This window comes from Pseudonaja textilis, chromosome Z (assembly GCF_049901715.1).
Source record: "Pseudonaja textilis isolate UNSWEBS1 chromosome Z, rPseTex1.2, whole genome shotgun sequence".
Classification (NCBI taxonomy): domain Eukaryota; kingdom Metazoa; phylum Chordata; class Lepidosauria; order Squamata; family Elapidae; genus Pseudonaja; species Pseudonaja textilis.
Window position 1 is genome coordinate 57,677,212 of NC_142008.1, and position 17,129 is coordinate 57,694,340.

The 17,129-nt window shown below is 39.2% G+C and overlaps 1 protein-coding gene across 8 annotated transcripts in view; it reads left to right on the top strand.

Annotated features, from left to right (window-relative positions):
• Positions 1-14,483, top strand: part of ZDHHC3 (zDHHC palmitoyltransferase 3) — a 138,716-nt gene extending 124,233 nt beyond the window's left edge. For 4 of the 8 annotated variants that reach the window (XM_087916757.1, XM_087916758.1, XM_087916759.1 and 1 more), the window contains one exon: positions 11,739-14,483. In XM_087916757.1, the coding sequence (XP_087772883.1) occupies positions 11,739-11,978 (240 nt within the window). In that variant the 3' untranslated portion in view covers positions 11,979-14,483. Of the gene's footprint in view, positions 1-1,616; positions 2,943-11,738 lie in introns of those variants that run through there. The other 4 variants (XM_087916760.1, XM_026717812.2, XM_087916762.1 and 1 more) reach the window with 1 other exon arrangement.
• Positions 14,484-17,129: the final 2,646 nt, after the last annotated feature.

The following is a 17,129-nucleotide window of genomic DNA, read 5'->3' on the forward strand; positions in this document are numbered from 1 at the left end:
GACCACAGTTGAATTCCAAATTTCTAAAGCTAAGCAAGACAGTTGTCATGTGAATTTTGCCCCATTTTGCAACCATTCTTGGCACAATTGTTAAGTGAATTACTGCAGTTAGTAACACAGTTGTTAAGTGAATCTGGCTTCCCCATTGACTTTGTTTGTCAAAAGGATACAAAGGGTGATCACATGACCCTGGGATACTGCAATCGACATAAATATGAACCTGTTGCCAAGCTCCTGAATTTTGATCACATGACCATGGGGATGCTGCAGTGATGAAAAACAGTCATAAGTCACTTTTTTCAGTGCCGTTGTAACTTAGAACGGTCACTAAATGAATTGTGGTAAGTCAAAGACTTATCTCTACTTTATTCTATACAGTACAGTACTGTTTCTATATCCCTTGTCACTGTGCTGTTGTGTCTAAATTTTGTTTTTCCAAAAGTTTCTCATTGACGTCAATGCATGTTCCAGTTTGAACATCATACTATAATCTAACTTGACCAAATATCATGTAAGGGTAAGCAGTGTAGCTTTTAGCTGCAGACCATCTATGCATAGTCATGTTTAATAACTATGTTAACAGCTCCATGAATGATTTGCTATACATGTTGTGTGAACTATGAATGTGGACTTGGGTTGTTTTTAGAGAAAGGAACCACCATGTATTTTGTATTTCTTTCTCTGCCTTGTTCGTTTCACACAGTGATATGCTAAGCAAATTATGGACAGATCATATTTATCAACCATACCCATTTTGGGAGAAGTGAGTGAGAAGTAATCTGAATTGACATTTCCACTACTAAGGCAAATAATTTCATATACAGATCAATTTACTAAGGATAATGCCATAGCCAACTCTATTGCTCCTACATTTCTAAACATCACTTGAAAACTTGACCTGAAAGAAGGAGAATGGATTGGTTTCCCAAAATATTTAATATGTAACTTTTATAGCCTAACTGATTCTTAATGCTGATACAGGTGCTTATTACTGAAGTATCAAAAATGCATTTCACATGTATTCTTCTGAATTTTGCTAAGCTAATACTGTTCCTGTCTCCCCCCTTTTCTATACTACTATATTACCTTGCAATTCTTTCTTCTGCTGGCAAATGACCGCAACTTTAACTACATGCCGTCCACATCTGGGTTTGTAACTTGTTGGCTATATTGGTTAGCAGTCAAGCTAGATGAGGAATTTTGGGAAATAAAATTTCAGTGTATCTGAATGGCATCAGAATTGCAGAAAATAAACTTACGATTAAATGAAACTGGAAAGCAATGGCTGAGGCTTTTCTTAAATCTGGAAATGTATATATTTTCATTTTAACCATTTCAATAAAACATAATTGGTTTGTTAAGTATTTGGGGAAGGAGAATATTAATATCAACTCCCAAAGTTGTCATGGCAACTATGTTTTTTTTTTTATTTCTACATTATCAGTTTTCTATCCCCCCCACCAGCCTTTGTTAATTTTTTGAAAAATGTGTTTAGAAAATCTTACTATTTTCCTGCTCCAGCCATTTGATAAAGGATAGATAAGAGGGAATATTTTCCCCGAAACCAAAAGTACAAAATATGTTCCTGCCTGAAAATGTCATATTTCTGTTTTCAGGGAATAGAACAGTTGAAAAAAGAAGAGAGAAGATGGGCTAAAAAAACAAAATGGATGAACATGAAAGCAGTATTCGGCCATCCGTTCTCTATAGTTTGGCTTAGCCCATTTGCTACTCCAGACCAAGGAAAAGCCGACCCATATCAGTATGTGGTCTAAGAATTTGTGACAACATTTTCATCCAAACAAAACTGCGGCACTCTGGCTATTACACATGAATGTTTCTAATGAAAAAACCTTTTGTTTAAAGAAAAACTGCCTGTAAAAGGGCAGATAACTGCAGAGAAAAGATGAGGGGGGAAAAAGCAGGTCTGTATTCTGCAAACTTTGGTAATTCTTCATATCTGGCTGAACCTTTTTTTCTTTTTAACTTAATAATTTGACTGGCGTATTTTTTTTCCTGTCTGCTTGCTGACACAACTAATGTAAAGGAGAAATTCCTCTCTCTCTGCCCATCTATGTAGTATTTACACAACCACTGAACAAAACAGCCTATGCCAGGAATATGAATATTCACGAACTTTGTGGCAGAAAATACTTTTATGTTGTGGTATTTTGTATGTGCCTGAGTTAAAGCCTCACATAATGTCTGAAGTAATGGAAGATAAAATATGACTCAACTAGAATGCCAGTTGATAACTTTGCTTCGTTTTTAAGCTTTAAAATATGTTGCCAACACTATTGTATTTTGGAGAGCTACAGAATTCTTCTTGTGCTGTTTTTTAACCATATCTTTCCGAAAAGCAGGAATTGTTGTCACTACTGGTTATATGAATGAAGGTTGTTGTATGTGTGACTTTGTAATGCCTTATAATTGAGAAATATGAGAAGTTGATTTAAAAATATAGAATAGCAAGATAAAGTTTGTATTAATTAAAGGGAATGGTTAATGAATATTGTTCATGGTTAAAAGAGGCTTAAAATCCAGGTAAAAGTCTAGTATTGTCGTCTAATTTTCTTTTTCACATTATCTCTTTTTTATATCTTTAAATATTTGTTCTGCTTTAATTCTATACCTGTATATTTTACAGTCATGTAAAGATCATGCATGCCTTTGTTCATGATTACATAGATGGCAAACTGTATACATAGTAAGAGCTTGGAAATGAAGACTAAGTAGAAGGCATTCTTCTTTAAAACAAAAATTAGAACATATTACACCCAAACTGAGTGAGTCTGTAACACTTTGGAATATAGGCAGGGATTTCATTGCATTTTTAAAATTCTGATGGTCTGATTTTGAAAATAATGTGAATGCTGCATTTTTCCAGTACTGTCAATGCTTCCATATGGGAAACAAATGCAATAAACCTTTTCTGAACACTGCTTCTGTGCCTTTATTTAAAACAAGTTCTTTTAAATTCCATTTTCCTCTAGATTATAGATAGTTGATCAATTAGAGTTAAATTTATTTGAACCAAATAGCACTGTGGCTACACTTTTATATTCTATCATTGTGCATTCAACAAGCAAGCAAACATTTGTGTAACAAATCTAGTTTTCTATTTCCACAATTATATATTAAAATATTTAGTGCAGAAGAATGTATTTTGTGGGTCAGTAATTCTTGATCTGTGTTAAGAGATGTTTTGAAAAAAATACTTATAGCAATCATAAGAAAAAGAAATAGATATTTTACCTTTCAATCTTGGAAAAGAGTCACTGAGTTCAGTGAAACATTTTAAACGATTATATTTAGATCATGATTTTGATTTTTTTTTAAATGATACTATAATTGCTAGCCTATTCAACAAAGAACCTCAGTGATTTATAAAACAAGATATTGCAAAGAGAATATGAAAATGTGTTTAGGTCCTACTCTACATACTAAAAGTAATTTACTAGATTTATTCCAGCAGACCAACTCTCCATGATGAGAGAGCATTTTGTGTTCCAGTTATTATCAGTTTCCTAACTGTAGAGTTTTATCTCCATGGACGCTTGGGTCATTTCCATTTTGATGAATTTTTGGCAGGATATTCTATATTTTCCCAAGTTTTAAATATCCTGCTAGATATTAAATAGATCTGAGGATGGGTGGTGCTGTTAACTGTATTATCTTATGGTGTATTTTTGGTGGATCATAAAAATTACTCTGCAATAAATTTGCCACAGAATACCATTTTGGATTTGGTATTATAAGCTAATATGTTTATCTCTGAAAAAATGTCAAATATGTTTGTCTAGCTATCGAATAAAATTACTTACATTCAAGTCAAATAAATGATTTTATACTGAATTTGGTTCTTTATTCTTTCAAAACTGAATAGTTTTTTTAAATGACTCATTGATCATTGAGTTCCAAACAAATTGGACAAGCACTATGAATAGCATAGAAATACGCAAATCAGAGTTAATATATAAGATAGGTAATTTCAATTTTTTTTAGTATGATCCATACTAGTTTATTACTAGAACTTAATAAATATTTACCTAATGCTAATGGTTATCCAGTCCACATGGCAGATTTATGATATTTTATAAGCACTTGTTTTGAAAATACAACATTGGTGGGTTGCTTAGATACTAACATATTCTGGAATAAATTCCTAAAGTTTTTGTATTTCTAAAATAAAATTGTAGCATTTCCATGTTAAATATGGAAATCTCACCTACAGGAAATCAGCATTGGTTCATAAAATCCAAAACATGGGATCAAGGATATCCAGAGGGTAGATCAAAAACATCAAGTTGGGACTGATTGCACAGGTGCATCTGTTTTTTTCCCTAATAAATCTAAAAGAGGAATAGGAAGCTTACATCGAGAATGAAATCAGATGAACATTGTGTATTTGCAGTAGCTTACTGAATTCAATATAACTAACAATGATGACATACTGATTCTCCAATACTTATTTCCCTCTTTGAAATGTGTTATTGCCAATTGCAAACGAATCTATGTAGTCAGTGACAAACTTCTAAAATATGTTATTTTCCTATTGTCTCACATTACCAATTCTATTTTCCCAAATTTTGAATCACCATACATTTTTTATAATTAAAACTGTCTTCTTAATCACTGTTTAAACATGGCAATTATGTGTCTCATTTTGCTTGCTTTCTGAAATCTTCTGGAAAAGCTTTTAATGGAATCAGAAGGCTATTGGAAGGGATTACTTAGAAATGCATTTATAAAAGAAAACCTCTGGCTTAATGTGTTAACTTTAGGTCAATGTTTTTCATTTCAGTGGGTATTTTGAATGTAAAAATGTTACCTTAATATATTGCTTTGGAAATAGTTTTTCCCATCTTGATCCCTCTAATTTTAGCCTTAGAACACAAGAAACTGCCTTAAAATTAAAACATACTCTATCTTAGATAATACATTTGAAAGATTAGATATAATTTCAAAGACGTGCACATCTATTAGTGTTGTGACTCGGAGGTTTGAGCCTGCTCTGTTAAAAGACACAGACTTGAGCAATGAGGAAGAGGAGGATTTGGCCTTGAGGTTTGAGCCTGCTTTGTGGGAGGATTTGGAATTGCCTTCCTCCCCAGGACCTTCCTCCCTGATTGTGCCTCAGGTGTCAGTAGATAATCAGGAGAGCGTAGCGGAGCCTCTGACTGAGGATCAAACTGAGGAATGTTGGTTTGATGCGAGGCAAAGACACAGGCATAGGCGTGAGATGCAACATAGAAGTAAAGGATAAATCGGACTGAGATGAGAGACTGACACGCCCCTCAGGGAATAAAAGTGGGCGTGTTAGCTCTGGATTCTCGTTCGGGACAATTTGTTAATTTGGGATAGAAGTTTCGACAAATTCTGTGTATGGCGTTTGCCTGTGATTTATGTTCTTGCTTTATTATCGGACTTGGCAGGCAGCTTGTGGGAGACTGCCAAGGACTTCTCCAGCCAAAGGAATTTAACCCTGTCGTTACTGGTCTTGTCTGCTTGTTTATATTCCTTTGGAAACTTGGACTCTTACCTCGTGGGCACAGGTGAGACATAACATTTTTGTCCTGAACCTTACAAAAACCATCTTCTGATCAAGATGGATCAACAACAGTAGCAGCAGCAGCAGATTAATCAGCTTCAAAATGATAATCAAGTTTTGCAGCAACAAGTTACTCAGCTGATTAATCAAATCACTCTGCTGCAGGCTTGTGCTGCTCCTCCTGCCCCTCCCCTTAGGAAATGCCCGGTAGCTGTGCCAGCTAAGTTCTCTGGGCAGCCTGAAATGTTCCCGGCTTTCATGGGACAGTGCCAATTGTTTATGGCTCTAAGGCCGGAGGATTTTCCTGATGACCAGGCTCAGGTGGGGTTTGTAATCAGCCTTCTGTCGGGCTTGGCTGCCAAGTGGGCCACTCCTTTGTTGGTGCAGGACAGTCCATTGCTAACGGACTATCAGGGGTTTTGGCGTCACCTGAGACTTATGTATGAGGACCCCATACAGGCTCAGACAGCAGCCAGATGCCTGAAGGAGCTTCGCCAGGGGAAACGCCCCTTGCAGGAGTTCATTTCAGAGTTTCGACTGCTCTGTTTGGACTCTGCGTGGAATGATGCGGCTTTAATGGACGCTTTTCAAGATGGCCTGTCGGATGACTTACAGGACGAATTGGAGCCGGCCCCGACCCTCGATGCTCTGGTGGTGCAATGCTTGCGCATTGATGCCCAGCTTCAACAGCGCAGGACTTGACGCCCCGTTCCGGAGCAGCCATCCACCTCAAGGCTCCAGCGTCCTGTACAACCAGCGCCCTGGGCCTCCCCCAGTGCCATGGCCATGGCCAAGGAGCCGATGGAGTTGAGTGCAATCCAATCTCGTTTGACGGCCCAAGAACGCACATGGAGACTCCAGGGAGGCTTATGCCTATATTGTGGGGGAACTGGACATTTTGCGAATTCCTGTTCTGTTAAACGACGGGGGGCACGTAAGCCAGTGCCCAAATTGAAACTTGATCGGTCAGGAAATGGGGCAGGCCCGGCCTTGGGGAAATCCTAGGTTGGGCATGTATCAACCAACCACCCGAAGTAGTGGAGGTGGACTCTGGACCCCCTCGACATTTACTTCTTGACACTCGGGTCTTCTTGTCATCCCGGTCGGAGGGGATTCCTGCAGTTGCGTTGGTGGACTCGGGGGCTATGACCAGTTTTATGGACCAGGCCTTTGCAACTCATTTTGTCGTCCCTTTGGTTGCGGTGAAGCCTCCAATCAAGGTGGAAACGATTGATGGGCGGGAGCTTTGTGCTGGGCCCATTCATTTCGCTACCCAGCCATTGCGCCTGGTTATTGGGGACCATGAGGAGGCAATTAGTTTTTACATCACTGTGGACCTCCATCTCCCCTTGGTCCTTGGTATGGCCTGGCTACGGTTACACGATCCTCTGGTGGCTTGGGCACAGAATGCCATTTCGTTCCCGAGTCTCCAGTGCGTGGACCATTTACGACACACCTGTGCTGGCCAGGACATCGCCGCCCCCGCCGTCTCCATACCTCCTGAACTCTCCGATTTTTCTGATGTCTTTAGTGAGAAGGAGGCGGATCAGTTACCCCCTCATCGACCCTATGACTGTCCCGTGGACCTTCTGCCCGATGCCCCACTACCCAAGGGACGCCTGTATTCTATGTCTGAGCCCGAATTGGCCGCCCTTCATGATTTCTTGGAAAAGAATTTGGCCCGGGGGTTTATCTGGCCGTCATCATCCCCTCTTTCTGCTCCCGTTCTTTTCATTAAAAAGAAGACGGGGGACTTGCACTTGTGTTGTGACTACCACCGGTTGAACGCCATTACGATGTGAAATAGTTATCCCTTGCCGCTCATTAGAGAGTTGATGGAGCAGTTACAGGAGACTACTGTCTTCACCAAGCTCGATCTTCGAGGGGCCTACAACCTGGTGCGGATGCGAGAGGGGGACGAATGGAAGACGCCATTTGGCACCCAATACAGCCATTTTGAATACACCGTGATGCCGTTCGGGTTGACCAACGTCCCCGCGGTCTTCCAGCACCAGATGAACGACGTGTTCCAGGACATGCTCGATCGATTTGTGGTGGTGTACCTGGATGACATTTTTATTTATTCCAGGTCCAGGGACAACCATATTCAACAAGTTCATCAGGTATTGCAACATCTTCAGGAGCATCAACTCTATGTGAAGCTGGAGAAATGCCTCTTTTTCCAGATTTCCATAGAGTTCTTGGGGCACATCATCTCTCCCGAAGGCATTGCCATGGACCCGCGTAAGGTGGAGGCTTTGTGTAGTTGGGAACCCCCTCGTCGAGTGAAAGACATTCAACATCTCTTGGGGTTCGCTAATTATTATTGGACCTTCATCCTGGGTTTTGCCAAGCTGACGGATCCCATCACTCAGCTCCTTAGAAAGAAGGTCCCGTTCCAGTGGGGCCCCCCGCAGCAACAGGCCTTTGAGGCTCTCAAGAAGGCCTTCGTCGCAGAACCTATCCTGAGGCATCCTGATCCACATTGTCCATTTGTGGTGGAGACGGATGCGTCCAACGTGGCTATTGGAGCTGTGTTGTTGCAAGCCCCAGTGGATGGTGCCCCTCTTTTTCCCTGCGCTTACTGTTTTTGGAAACTCACTCCTTCCGAGCGCAACTATACTATCTGGGGAAAAGAGTTGCTGGCTATCAAGGCTACGTTTGAGACCTGGCGACATCACCTTGAGGGGGCTCGGCACAAGGTGGAGGTTTGGACGGATCATCGTAATTTGGAGCACTTGTCCACTGCGAGGAAGTTGAACCAGCAACAGATTCGGTGGTCGTTGTTCTTTGCTTGGTTCAACTTTTTTGTGACTTATATCCCCAGTGGTCAAAATCAGAGAGCAGATGCCCTGTCATGTAAACCTGAGTACCTTTGTCCTGAGGACCCTCTTCCTCCACATACGGTGCTGCTACCAGAATCTTTGGCCGTTATCCAGGAACCGGTGGATTTGCGGACTTAGATACAAGCGGCGCAGCGCTTAGATGCTTGGTCGCAGCAGAGAATGGGGGAAATTGGACCTGACTCCCCATGGACACTGGAGGAGGGCTTACTACGACATCGGGGCCGATTGTACGTGTCCACAAGGACACTTAGAGCCCTCATCATGACTCAATGTCATGACAACCCTGTTGCTGGCCATTTTGGATTTTTTAAGACCCTTCATCTTGTCACATGGACTTTTTGGTGGCCTCGAGTCCGACATGATGTCTACGCCTATGTCGTGTCCTGTGTACCATGCCGGCAAGCGAAAGCCATGACGGGTGCACCTCCTGGTCTCCTTCAACCACTGTCGACTCTGGACAGACCATGGGGGGGCAATTTCCATGGACTTTTTAACATATTTGCCCTCTTCTTCGGGGTATACGATGGTGCTCATGGTGGTTGACAAGTTAACTAAGATGGCTCACTTCATCCCCTGTCGGAGGTTACCGTCGGCTCGTACTACTGCCCAGTTATTTTTGTAACACGTCTTCCCTCTGCATGGTCTTCCGGATAGGGTGGTTTCGGATCACAGTGTCCAGTTTACCGTGCAATTTTGGAAGAGCCTGATGACCACGTTGCAGGTGCAGGTGTGCTTGGCGTCGGCGCACCATCCGGAGACTGATGGTGGGACGGAGAAGGTGATTGGCATCCTCGCCCAATATTTACGATGTTTTGTTAACCACTGACAAAATGATTGGGTGACTTACCTCCCTTTGGCGGAGTTTGCCTTCAATAACTCTCAGCACACCTCCACTCACATGACACCTTTTTACGCGAATGTGGGTTTCCATCCGAAGTATTTCCCATTGTCGATCTTGGATTCCGCGGTTCCCGAGACGCAGGACTTTTTGTCAGAACTGCATTCGGTTCACCAATTGGTTTCACAGCAATTGGAATGGGCTAAGGCAGACTACAAAAGGTTTGCGGATCGTTCGCGTCAGGCAACTCCTCCTCTGGCTGTTGGAGACAGGATGTGGTTATCCACGAAGCATCTTTGGGTCGACCGTCCAGTCAAGAAGTTGGACCATCACTTCATCGGTCCCTTCCCTATCGAGGCGGTCACCAATCCCGTTGCTTATTGGCTCACCCTACCGCGCTCCATGCGCATTCATCCTGTCTTCCACCGATCTGTTCTGGTTCCTGATGCCCCATCATGTGCTCTCCGTTCCCCCACTGGTACGGTTTCTCCATCTGTACCCGGCGATGATCCCGCTGCTAATGACACGGTGGTCAGCATTCGGGATTCTCACTGGCTGAAAGGATGATTTCAATACTTGGTCGAGAAGCTGGGGGATGGATCGGAGGCTCTTTCCTGGGTGGATGCTTCCACAGTTCACGCCTCAGACCTTATCCGGAGATTCCATGAACAGTTTCCATTGAAACCACATCCTGATTGTCAGACTCGGGGGAAGGGCCCTGTGGTGAGGGATAGTGTTGTGACTCGGAGGTTTGAGCCTGCTTTGTTAGAAGACACAGACTTGAGCAATGAGGAAGAGGAGGATTTGGCCTTGAGGTTTGAGCCTGCTTTGCTGCAGGACACAGACTTGAGCCATGAGGAAGAGGAGGATTTGGCTCTTCGGTTTGAGCCTGCTTTGCTGGAGGATTTGGAATTGCCTTCCTCCCCAGGACCTTCCTCCCTGGTTGTGCCTCAGGTGTCGGCAGATAATCAGGAGAGTGTAGCGGAGCCTCTGGCTGAGGATCAAACTGAGGAATGTTGGTTTGATGTGAGGCAAAGACGCAGGCATAGGCGTGAGATGCAATGTAGTAGGAAAGGACAAATCAGGGACTGAGATGAGAGACTGACACGCCCCTCAGGGAATAAAAGTGGGCATGTTAGCTCTGGATTCTTGTTCGGGACAATTTGTTAATTTGGGATAGAAGCTTCGACAAGTTCTGTGTATGGCATTTGCCTGTGATTTATGTTCTTGCTTTATTATCGGACTTGGCAGGCAGCTTGTGGGAGACTGCCAAGGACTTCTCCAGCCAAAGGAATTTAACCCTGTCGTTACTGGTCTTGTCTGCTTGTTTATATTCCTTTGGAAACTTGGACTCTCACCTCGTGGGCACAGGTGAGACATAACATATTAGTATGTGCAAAGAATTTTTGTTTATTGACGTTTTCTGAATGTTCAGAAGAGAACATAGGATTGGCTGTATATGCAAATTTAAACTATATATGAGATCTTGTCTCATAGACATTACCTCTCTTCAGCTTGCTAATTCTGAAATGATGTTTTGTTGACTATACTTTTATGAAAACTTCTCCTTAGTTAAAAGTTACTGGAACTGTTACATTTAGTTGATTAAATACTTAAAATGAATTCCATATTTAATTTCTTTAAATATTTTTTATCTTACTTGTAATTTTTTCCCTCCTATTCATATTTTTTAATGAAAACTTCATGCAGTTAAAATGTATTCCTTCTGTTGTCACATGTGAGCAAAGATTTCTTAAGCAAATTAATAATTATATAAGATCCATAGTTAATCTAAAAGGTATCTTCAGAACTGCTGTTTTTTAATTTGCAATCTGTTACCCATTATTATTGCTAGGTTGTTTAAAAAATTGAGCTAACTGTATTCAAGGCATTTTCAGATGAGAACTCTAGAGATCAAACCCAAGGGCCAATTCTTCTGTCTTTCTTCCAATGGATATTCTGTGTGAAGAAAAGGTGGTTGGCTGGAATGGGAGGTTTAGAAGTTAAAGATGGTATAACTGAGCCCTTGTACAATTCCATTAAGAAAGCATAGCAATTGTATTATAAAAGTCTTGTGTTGAATGAACACAAGTGATTCTAAGAAAAAAAAGCAAAGAATAAAGTATGCACAAAATTATTAGCCTTTATGTTCCGGAATGAAACTTATGTAACTCTAATCAGAAAAATTCTGAGATATAGCTACAAATTCTGGGTGATATTCAGCAGATTTCAATTTGGCATCTGTTAATCCAAAATATGGTAAAGTATATAATTTCTTCACTAATTGCAGATGAATATCTTCCAATATTTTTCTGATATGATACTCTTTAGTTTCTTATTAATGGCTGCAGAATGTTGTAGACTTATATTTTTTCTTTTGAAGGTTTTTTCTATTTACATTCAGAAAATTCCTTAAATTAATTAGACTATTATCCATCAGCATGTTATAACAGTGTTCCATGTGCCTTTAATGAATAAATGTAAACTGTTTTGTCTTCTGCAGGGCATAGAACGGCTTAAAAAAGAGCAGCCAACCTGGGAAAAAGCCAGCGGCTGGGAAGGGATGAAACTGGCTTTCGGGGGTAATTTTTCACTGCGATGGTTCAGTCCCTTTTCAAACCTGAATTGCAAGAAGGCTCCACCAGCTGGGACTGCAACAGTTGCTCCATCGGAGATGGCTGTGCAAGAAGCCTTTGAACCACTTTATGATCCAATGATGGTTGTGGAAGTATTAAGTGATTAATATAAAGTATCTTTACAAATGTTTGTTCTTTCAATATTTGTGTACTTGACAGTTAGCTTTAAGGTAGCACTGATGTATGAAACCATGGAATTGTCTTCTAGCTAAGGATCTCTCTAAGCAAAAATAATACAACTAGTTTCCTACACATTTAATTGGTGATGAATTAATTATACTTAAATAACTGTACTTTATTACAGAAAAATTAACCTATCATTGTGAGAGGACAGCTTCTAAAAATGTGCAATAAGAATGCTGTTTAGGAGAAAATTGCCAAAGTTGGTTTAACCAATTTAGATATGAGGAGTATGTTTTCTCAAGATTTAATGACTGGCCAAAATCTAAGTTCAGGAATATAATTCTGATCCATAAAATTCCTGTTGAAGTTCAATGTGATCATTTTAAGTAGTCTCTTCAGGAGATATTTATGTGCTCTAAATTACTGTTTGTAACAACAAATGATAATTCTATTGCAAGGAGAGCTACAAAATTTATACATAATGACTGCTTTTCAGCTAACTTATATTGGTTACATCAGAAAAGCTTGAGATGGGGCAATTATAAGACCTAGTTAGACAATTAGATACAAAAGCTAAATTGCATTATCAATCTTCCATTGTTTTGAAAGAGATCATTAGATAGTTTATTTACAAATGTCCAAATGGTCTCATTTTAGCAGCTGTGTGATTTGTTCATGCAATCCTTAAAACTCTTCATCTGAAATACTATGAATTATAAATAGGGATTCTCCTCTACTGTACATAATTGGAAGCTCATGCATGTGTCCCTGAAGTGTGCACTTGTATATGATTGAGAAAGAGAACATAGAAATTTTCAGCAGTTAGTTGTCTTACTGCATGGATTTGATTGATGACAAGGCAAGTCCATGGGTAAATTTCTTTACAAAGTAAAAACAGACCAATTAACTTCAGTATTTATTGATACAATATATTATAAATAAAAGTGCCATGGACTTTTTTGTTGGAGATATTTCAAGACTGATTTCAGCTCTAGGAACAACAGTGCTGCAAAACGTTTGTGATTTGGCAGTGAGGATTATCTCTGGGAAGGGAGACCAATGAATCACAATATAAGAGAAGATTCTATTACAGTTAGAAATAATGAATGCAAATCCCTAAGGGGCTCAATATTTTATTTCAATATTTGGTGCTCTTTTATAATCTATATTCTTTTATAATCTAACACAGAAACCTGCCTTATGCTACTTCTCACTTGAGATAGCATTTAGTTGAGAGAAATGTGGTCATAGATTTTCTGTATTTGTACATTTGTACATTTCTATATGTCCCAAACTGTTTTTCCAACTGGACTATGTTAAGTTTTTTCTTGAAAACCTTTTGCTTCCCATCCAATAAGCTTTTTAGTTCTGACTGAATGATGGGGGATGAAAGGATTTATATTCTTTGTTGTTATCTGGTCATTTCTTTCCTTCTGCACCATTCAGTCAGAATTGAAGAAGCATCTTGAATGAGAAGCGAAACATTTTCAAGGAAAAATAATCAAGAAAGTCCAGTTTTCTAAAAGTTGCCTTTTAGAAAAGCATCTTTGGGGAAAATAATGATGATTGAGAATCTGGATGATTGAGAATCTCCACAGACATACATTTCTACATGTTAGTTATACTCTGTTTATTTTCAAGCTCTTTGTATCTCATAGAAAAAAAGGAAGGAAATGGCATTAAAAAGTGAGGAACGATACTTACTGAGGTTTTACTGGAATAATTTTAAAGGACTCTTCTACATTAAATAAGTGCCTTATTTGGATCCAGTCTGTTTCATAATGCTTTTATGTTATCAGCTGTGATCAAATGTTTTCTACCATATTAAAATTTATCTGCTATTAACCAAATAATTTTGTTTGATGACCTTCCTTAAATGAATGTTGGCATTATGTCGTCTGGCACTTTGCTGTGCAAAACAGAGCTTTGGGGGGCGGGGGCACCCCTCCGGAGCTCCATTTTGGTGGGTTCAGGCCTTATCCCACACTTTGCAGCCTGAAATGGAGCTTTGGAGGGGCAGGCACACCCCTCCAAAGCTCTGTTTTGGCATGCACAGACCTCATCTGGCATTAAATATATATGTATTTGCACAAGCAGAAACTTTAGGTTCTGATAATATAGAAGGAACAAGTGCTCTTTTGTTTTTCATCTCACCCCTTAGCCATGACATTATGCAACCAGTTAGTCTTTTATGTTCAAAGCAACTGTGTGTTTTAACAAGACATGCAGTTGTTCTGGATGCTAAGAAAGCCAAAAGGTGCTATAATTCAAATAATTTGACTATTAACAGTGGGCTGGGAATTAGCATGTGGGAAAATAAATATTTTGTATGTTCATGAACAGTTGTAGGGCTGCACACTGGCCAATCCTATACAATTAAAGAATGTAAGCATTTACAAATGTTTGTGTTCTATTGTTTGCTCTTTTGTATCTTATTTTCTGTATTCCAGATTAATGGTACTTATTAAAGGATTGTCTTTTTCATCTCATATTTGTCTGCTCATGTTTAGTGCTTGCAGTCCCTTTAAAATGATTGTTCTGTAAGGATATTTTAGAACTCAATTACTATCTAAACTGTTTTCTCCCTTCATATAATTTTATGCAGTCAAAGTCCTTGCAGTGACTGGAGGTCAAATGAGTTTAAAAATCCATCATATTTAAGCTTTTACTTCTTTCACATGGACTATCCACACATCTGGCTTCTGATTGGCTGTTGGAACAGAGAAACCCAGATGCTACATTATGTCATGCCGTCTGTCTGTCTGTCTGTCTATCTATCCATCTATCTCTATCATCTATCATCTTATTTGGGTTTTACTTGACTTCCACTTCCCTCTTAGAGAAGCATATTTGGTTACATATGTCTGACAATTCCTGATAAGGAAAACAGGGTCTCTGTTACTGAAAGCATAATACGCAGCACAATCTGGGTTTTTTTTAAATAATGCTTTATTGAATTTTTCCCATTTATACATAATACCAATAGTTATTAAACAGCGCTGTGACATTATACATTTATATGTCCTATCAAAGCCTACAATGCATAATACTTTCATACCCTCTTATTTATTATATATACATTATTTACATTTTCTATTTTTATATCTATTATCTATCCAAATAAACCATGTTTCTCAAACTGTGTTGTATTCTGTGTCTGTTTTCCCTTTTAATTCCATAGTTAATTTATCCATTTCCACACACTCTAAAAAATTTTTGATTATTAAGCCTTCAGGTGGTATAGTTTTCCTTCCAGTACTGAGCATATGAAAATCTTGCTGCTGTTAATATATGTAATGTAGAATGTATTTTATCTTTCTATTTTAATTTTTTATTATTCCTAAGAGGAATAATTCTGGGACAAAATCTATTTTATTTTTAGTTAACTCTTCTAACTACATTTGACTCATTTTTCAGTATTTTTTCACTTTGGGGCATGTCCACGAAGAATGAAAGACGGTACCTTGTTGTCCGCACTTCCAACAATTTGGTTTTAAGTTTGGGTAAATCTTAGCCAGTCTTGAAGGTGCCAAATGCCAACGATAGAACATTTTATGTTGGTTTTCCTTACATGCCGCCTATTTTGTTATTTTATAATTCACATTCCAAATCTTTTCCCATTCTTCCAGATCAATAGTATGTCCAACGTTCCTACCCCATCAATCATCGTTCCTTTCACAATTTCTTCCGCTCTTTCAAATTCTAATAAATGTTTATATAACTTTGATAATAATATCTCGTCTGGGCCAATCAAGATTTTATCTAGTTTTTGTATTTCATTATTCCAGATTCCTCACTGTCTTTTATATATCTTGTTTGAATTTGCATATAGGTCTACCAATCTAGTTTTATTCCCTGCTCTTCCAATTTCTCTCTGCTCTTTTAAGTTCCCTTGGTCATCTAAAATTTCCCTATACCTAGTCGTTTTCTTAACCTCCATTATATTGGGGTGAATTACTGCATCCAAGGGAGATACCCAGTTTGGAATTTTCAAATAATATTTATTCTTTATTTGTTTCCATGATTGTATCAGCACATTTCTTATTTTATGTCTATAAATGTATAGATAGGGTTTGCTTTCTTTGTCCCACAGGAAGGCATGCCAATCCTCTTTGTATGTCATGCCCTTCTATGGTTAATATTCTTTTTTTCCTTAGATTGATCCAATCTCGTATCCATACATGTATTGCTGCCTTATGGTATAGTTCCCAATCTGGAAGCCCAAGGTCATCTCTACTCTTACTATCTTGTAAATCTTTTAACTTTATTCGGGCTTTTTTGCCTGCCCAAACAAATTTTGTGATTATTCTATTAAGTTCTCTAAAAAAATTCTTATCTAATTTTGTTGGAGTTGTTTGAAATAAATATAAAATCTTTGGCAGGACATTCGTTTTTATAGTTGCTATTCTTCCTAATAATGATAATTGTAAAGTCCCCCATTTTTCCAAATCTTTTTTAATTTGATTGAATAATAAATATCAGTTTTTCAACAGCTGATGCAAACAAGTCTTGCAGTATACAGCAAAGATAAATTCAACTCTATTTTAATAACCCATGTAGCTAGTCAATCATCTATTGCAGAGAATATTGTGTTGTCAATATGAATGAATGAATGAATTCTTTGTTGACCAAGTGTGATTAAACACACAAGGAATTTGTCTTGGTGCATATGCTCTCAGTGTACATAAAAAGAAAAGATACATTCATCAAGAGTCATAAGATACAACACTTAATAGAGTCATAGGGTGTAAATAGGCAATCAAATCATACTAGGAAACAGTCAATATAAATCATAAGGATACAAGCAAAACAGTTACAGTCATATAGTCACAAGCGGGAGGGGATGGGTGATAGGATGAGAAGATTAATAGTGATAGTAATGCAGACTTAGTAAATAGTTGGGCAGTGTTGTGGGAATTGTTTGTTTAGCAGAGTGATGGTGTTTGCCGCTGCAAGGCACCGCCCCCACAGGCAAATCAGAAAGTTCTACTTTCCCAATGTGCCACTGCTGCCTACCTGGGCTTCCTCAATCCTGCCCTGTACTGGCTCCAAGAAGGAGGGAACAGCACAGCCCTCTACAACGTGAGTGCCCCAGGAGGGGGGGAGTTTGGGAGGCTGATCCCTGGCAGGAGGGG